The following is a 5,980-nucleotide window of genomic DNA, read 5'->3' as shown; positions in this document are numbered from 1 at the left end:
TTATTGTCATATTCTATAAAGTTTACCAAAAATATATGTCAATAATAAATGTGATTGTCCATATCATATTAATTATAAGCCATGTCATCAATTTTGTTAGCCATGTCATCATTCTTTTTGTAAAAATGATTGTAGAGAGTACATGTGGCAAAATCACTTCGCAAATATAGTCTAGGGGATACGCGTTTGAAGAATGAAAATATGTATAGTTTTTTTTGTTTCAGCAAATAAGCAGTTCATAATATTTGTATTTGCATTTTAAAAAAATAAATAAAAGGAATCATGCAACAAAGCGTAGAGCTAGAAAATAAAGATAAGCTTATTTTTAGAATTTTTTTTAGCATTGATCCCATTACATAAGTAAACCATGTCATACTTAGTAAAGCGAACCGAGAGTGGAATATTTAAAACAAAATGTAAAAGACGAACGTGCAAACGTTAAGGACTTTGACGTTAAGCTTGTTTTGACATCGAAGAGGTTAGTTGAGACCCAGCATCATCTCAAAGAACTCGGTCATCAGAAAGAAGTGGTAACATGTGGAGCAAGCCGTGTTAATTTCTGGGGGATGGCAGTTATCAACGGGTTTCATCTGCACAAGCGAGTCCACAAAGATCTTCTTCATTGAAAGATTGATGTCTTGTAATGAGATCTGCATGTTTGTGCAGCAACTGTCCACCGTTGCAATACCTTCCTGGTCAGTCAATTTGTTGATGATCTTAATCCCTTTCTCAGTTTGGCCTATGGCCATGAGGAGAACACTGTACACGTACCTTGCTTCCGTGTGACCACTCTTAGCTGCTTTGCGGATGTGATGCAATCCCAAGAACTGATTTTCATAGTGAAAGAATTTAAGGATACCTTTGATATCAATTTATTTAAAAGATTTGACCAAGTAAAACTCTTATTTGATGTCTTCGTATATAATAATAACCGACGGCTGCTTCTTCTTAATGATGTCATGTATTATCCCAATGCTGATGTGTAACATTGATTGGCTCTAAATATTTTAGGTGATGTGGCAGAGTTTAGAAAGCTAGAATTTAGCTTCTTTTATATAGTAGGATTTTTAAGAAGTTTACCAAAAATATAAATCAACATTAAGTGTAATGTATTAGTTATTGTCATATTCTATAAAGTTTACCAAAAATATATGTCAATAATAAATGTGATTGTCCATATCATATTAATTATAAGCCATGTCATCAATTTTGTTAGCCATGTCATCATTCTTTTTGTAAAAATGATTGTAGAGAGTACATGTGGCAAAATCACTTCGCAAATATAGTCTAGGGGATACGCGTTTGAAGAATGAAAATATGTATAGTTTTTTTTGTTTCAGCAAATAAGCAGTTCATAATATTTGTATTTGCATTTTAAAAAAATAAATAAAAGGAATCATGCAACAAAGCGTAGAGCTAGAAAATAAAGATAAGCTTATTTTTAGAATTTTTTTTAGCATTGATCCCATTACATAAGTAAACCATGTCATACTTAGTAAAGCGAACCGAGAGTGGAATATTTAAAACAAAATGTAAAAGACGAACGTGCAAACGTTAAGGACTTTGACGTTAAGCTTGTTTTGACATCGAAGAGGTTAGTTGAGACCCAGCATCATCTCAAAGAACTCGGTCATCAGAAAGAAGTGGTAACATGTGGAGCAAGCCGTGTTAATTTCTGGGGGATGGCAGTTATCAACGGGTTTCATCTGCACAAGCGAGTCCACAAAGATCTTCATTGAAAGATTGATGTCTTGTAATGAGATCTGCATGTTTGTGCAGCAACTGTCCACCGTTGCAATACCTTCCTGGTCAGTCAATTTGTTGATGATCTTAATCCCTTTCTCAGTTTGGCCTATGGCCATGAGGAGAACACTGTACACGTACCTTGCTTCCGTGTGACCACTCTTAGCTGCTTTGCGGATGTGATGCAATCCCAAGAACTGATTTTCATAGTGAAAGAATTTAAGGATACCTTTGATATCAATTTATTTAAAAGATTTGACCAAGTAAAACTCTTATTTGATGTCTTCGTATATAATAATAACCGACGGCTGCTTCTTCTTAATGATGTCATGTATTATCCCAATGCTGATGTGTAACATTGATTGGCTCTAAATATTTTAGGTGATGTGGCAGAGTTTAGAAAGCTAGAATTTAGCTTCTTTTATATAGTAGGATACTTTTTAAAAAAAAAATCAGAGGGAATATAACTATAAGTTAATAGATTAGACAATTGAATACAAAAAAGGTTATTAGACCAAACATGAAACACTGGTTAAATTAATTTATATCCAGACAAACAGATCCATCTTGCTGTCGGAAACAGAGATAGCCTAATTTCAGGTTTCCGACTTGCCACCAACCGTAAACGAAGGCATTTTAGCTGCCTTCTATTAGTGTTTCAATATTCTACCATCTAACTCCCAAATGATACTTAACAATACTTAAAACAGAATTATAAGAAAACACGAACTAATCAACACATCTTACACAGCTTACATACAGCTCAACGCTCCTGCGTTGTAAGTCATACCCTTCGTTTTCCCCATCTTTTTCCCGTGTCTAAACCTACAAGCCTCGACGAGTACTGAGCCGGTGACGGACCTTCTATACCCACAGACTCTGGAATGTCCAGACTCGCTTGCATCCCGTAAGTTACTTCAGCCTGTTCTTGTGCATCCTCCACCTTATGCATCTCTAGCCTAGCTTTATCCACCTGTACGCATGATTGTGTCAAGCTCAAAGATCTAAATAACAGATAAAAGAGAGAACCATTTGGTTCTTCACTCACTAGTTCAATGTGATGGATGGATCCACGCGCTTCAGCTAGTCTACTCTGCATCTCATCCCATTTCTTCTTCCTGTGTTCTTCGTTCTCCATCTCGCTCCCTTTCTCACCCAATTGCTGATACAGAGCTGTGACAACAAAATCAGAATGTTTTTGCTCAGAGATTTGGATCTTTATAACTCAATTCTGTTTCCAAAAAAAATAAAATAATAATAATAATAAAAACCTGTGAAGCTGGATAGAACCCATAGCTGAGTTGGGATATCGAAGAGTTTCTTCGCAAGTGTAAGAGAGGAACGAAGGATCTCTCTGGCTTGTACCGTGTCGTGTAAGGAAAGAGCCAGATTTCCCAGGAGTGTCAAATACTGTGAAACTAGCTGCAGGTTACTCATATGAGTATGCGCTATCTGCAAACCCTTGGCAAGACGGTTTCTGCATTTTGATATCATACCATTACATTTACAGCATGAATCATATCTTAGTGGATAGGATATCCCTACTTGACATATATTTATTAAATAAAGCAAACCAAGGGAGCATATTATACCTTGCTTCCTGTAGATCTTGTTGCTTCATCAAAAGGAGACCATAAGCAAAGAGAATACTAGCTTCTTCTCGCACACCAGATAGTGAATTCGTCATTCCATAGAGTGGCCCAATCAAATCAAGTGCCTAAACACAAATCATAAGGGGTGTAAGGGAAGCATAAACAAATAGTTCACTGCATCAAAAATGTCACAACACCTTTGATGATGAATCAGCATCTCCAATTGTGAGATAAGAAACAGCTGCAAAAGCTTGACACGTAGCTTGCAACGATTTACTCTCTGTCAGCTGTAAAATTACATTTGCATTTAATAAGACAGCACTATCAGGAGCAAAAAGGAAAATATGTTGAATCAATATTAACCAGGCACAGACATGAGGTTAAAAAAAAACTTGTACCTTAGATGCTTCGATAGAATGGAAAGCAGCTTCACTATAGCAACCGACAGAGTGACTATATTGCCCCCTGAGCATCTCAATCACACACTCGGAAGCTTGCAAGATCGTTGGAAACCGAGTAAACAAATTTTTCATCTCAACCAGAGCCTGCACCATCGGTACATCTTTATTGTTAAAGTGATGGTGAAGGGAGTCAAAAACAAATATAGGCAAAAAAAGAACCGATGATGTACCTCTTGTGCTTCGACATATTCAGACCTTGTAAGTTCTAAAGCCACTTTATTCTCAAGGAACTGCATCTGTAGCATTAGATATATCCCAGACATCCAAATAGCTGTGTGCCGCAAATCAGCTTCTGCCAAGAGATATTATACAAAAAACAGAATGTGAGCTTCAAACATTAAGAATCGTTGCTTCAACAGAGTTGTAGATTAAACCTCTAACTTCGTCAGTAATTCCAAGCTTGATAAGTTCGTCTGCATAAAAATATAGAAACGCACAACATGTCATGATATGAAATCCCCAAAGCTTCTTAGTCGGTTTCTAAGAAGCAGGATAATAGAAATATAACCTTGAATGATGTGCATTCCGGACTCAATGCGTTTTGAACACTCTTTAAAGAGTCCTTTGGGACGTCCCGATATGACAACCATAAGATGGACCAAAGCATAGATGGCACTTTTCGGTAGCCACTCTCCATCGATTGGAGATTGTGAAAGCAGTAGCCTCTCTGTCCACGCACGGTCCATGTTGCCAAAGAAGGCAGGCTCCAGAGAGTTAGCAGCAGTGGTGGAAGAAGATGGAGACAATGCATTTACGCGATCTTGGAGCTGAGATCGTCTGTCGGAGAGCGCTGCCCTCTCCCTGGAGGGAAGGTCGTAACGGGAGAGAGTATGATCCAACGAAGTGAGCTCGTCCTGAAGCTGCTGAGCCTCAAGCATTTTATGGGAAAGAGCATTCATGGCCTGGTCTAAGCGGTCGACATGATGCTGGGCGTTCTTGTAATCACAGAGCCTGAGGCGGTAGAAAACATGAAGCATCTCGTTGTAGAAGAACAAACCGGGGCATCGTTCAGTCTACCAAATGACAGGAGGAATCAGCTGACAAAACCAAGCAAGCAGAAGCTAGACGGTAACATACCTTGTCAGAAGAAATGGACTGCCAGATGTCATCACATCGCTGAACAGCCTTTTCCACTGAGTAATCATCGGTCCATTGCATGATATGAACGTGAAGCATCGAAGCGGTGAAGAACATCTGATTACAGCACAAAAACATTACAAACAGAGAATCACATGAAGAAGAAGAAGAGGAAGAGGGTGCGTAACCTGAAGCTCAGGGAAAGAGATGTGAGAAGCAGAGAGAAAGCCAGAGTGGAGAGCGGAGAGGGAAGAAGGGAAATCAGCTTGGATGATGAAGGTGTTAGCGAGCTGAGAGTTGAAGTTGCAGGACCAGAGGAAAGCAGAGAGATCCTGAGGGACAGAGGAAGCGAGGTCGAGAGCCTTGAGGAGGAGGTTGCGCTGAGGAGGGAAGGAGGCGAGGAGGTGGTAACAGTGGCTGAGCAAGCTGAAAGTGCGGAACTTGAGATCGAAGGAGGAAGGGATAGACTTGAGGAGGAGGAGAGAGCGCTCGAGATGGGACTTGGCGTGGTTGACGTTGTGAGAGTAACGGAGGAGAAGGGCCGAGACACGGAGGCGAGTCTTGACTTCAACGAGGGGAAGGAATGAGATTTGGGTTTGGCAGATGGCTTCTAAGCATTTTATGGTTTTGCCAATGTCTCCAACCTTCTCGTGGTGATCCGCTAGTCCCCACAGACCTTCCGCCACCGCAGCACCTTCCATTGTTTCCGAATCTCCGGTTAGTCTTTCTTCAAGTTGGAATCGTGGAACTGAAACCAAGGAAGATCTGCACTTTGACTTGAGATCGGAGACGGTGGAACACCAAAGACCTGACCTTTTTCTTCTCTCGGATGTCGAACGTTCCCTCTCTCCTCGTCAGATCCGACCCGTTGTCAATGTATCCAGGCCCGTTACTTTTGTTTCGTTCCTTAATTGGATTCCCACTATACATTTTATCAACTAGGCCCAACCCGAGTAATTCTTGGGTTCACCCCCTAGGGTGAACCTCTAGGTTCACCAACCAATAGTGTTTGAGTATTTGATATTTGATATCTTTTAAAAAAGAAAACAACATTGAATTTCCAAATAAGATTATCTTTTTAAAATAAAACAATAAAAATACATAAAA

The 5,980-nt window shown here is 39.6% G+C and overlaps 1 protein-coding gene across 1 annotated transcript; it reads right to left on the bottom strand.

The window, feature by feature from the left end:
- Positions 1–2,233: 2,233 nt before the first annotated feature.
- On the bottom strand, positions 2,234–5,755 carry LOC106406098 (sister chromatid cohesion protein SCC4). Its single transcript, XM_013846687.3, has 11 exons — positions 5,062–5,755; positions 4,874–4,990; positions 4,305–4,809; positions 4,171–4,209; positions 3,967–4,088; positions 3,734–3,880; positions 3,533–3,622; positions 3,336–3,460; positions 3,015–3,220; positions 2,792–2,916; positions 2,234–2,716 (listed from the first exon to the last, which is right to left on the bottom strand). The coding sequence occupies exons 1-11, from the start codon at positions 5,572–5,574 to the stop codon at positions 2,528–2,530; spliced, it is 2,178 nt and encodes a 725-aa protein (XP_013702141.2). The 5' UTR covers positions 5,575–5,755; the 3' UTR covers positions 2,234–2,527.
- Between the last annotated feature and the right edge of the window lie 225 nt (positions 5,756–5,980).

The sequence above is a fragment of the Brassica napus genome, chromosome A10 (assembly GCF_020379485.1).
Source record: "Brassica napus cultivar Da-Ae chromosome A10, Da-Ae, whole genome shotgun sequence".
In the NCBI taxonomy this organism is placed as follows: domain Eukaryota; kingdom Viridiplantae; phylum Streptophyta; class Magnoliopsida; order Brassicales; family Brassicaceae; genus Brassica; species Brassica napus.
This window is presented reverse-complemented; position numbering and strand designations above follow the sequence as displayed.

What these genes read in the sequence shown, in the direction of transcription:
- LOC106406098 (XM_013846687.3), bottom strand. Translation starts at nt 5,574, where the DNA reads ATGGAAGGTGCTGCGGTGGCGGAAGGTCTGTGGGGACTAGCGGATCAC. An exon ending in ATTCTATCGAAGCATCTAAG is followed by an intron (nt 3,623 to 3,733) that starts GTACAAGTTTTT and finishes GTAATTTTACAG; the next exon opens with CTGACAGAGAGTAAATCGTT. An exon ending in CAAGATCTACAGGAAGCAAG is followed by an intron (nt 3,221 to 3,335) that starts GTATAATATGCT and finishes ATCAAAATGCAG; the next exon opens with AAACCGTCTTGCCAAGGGTT.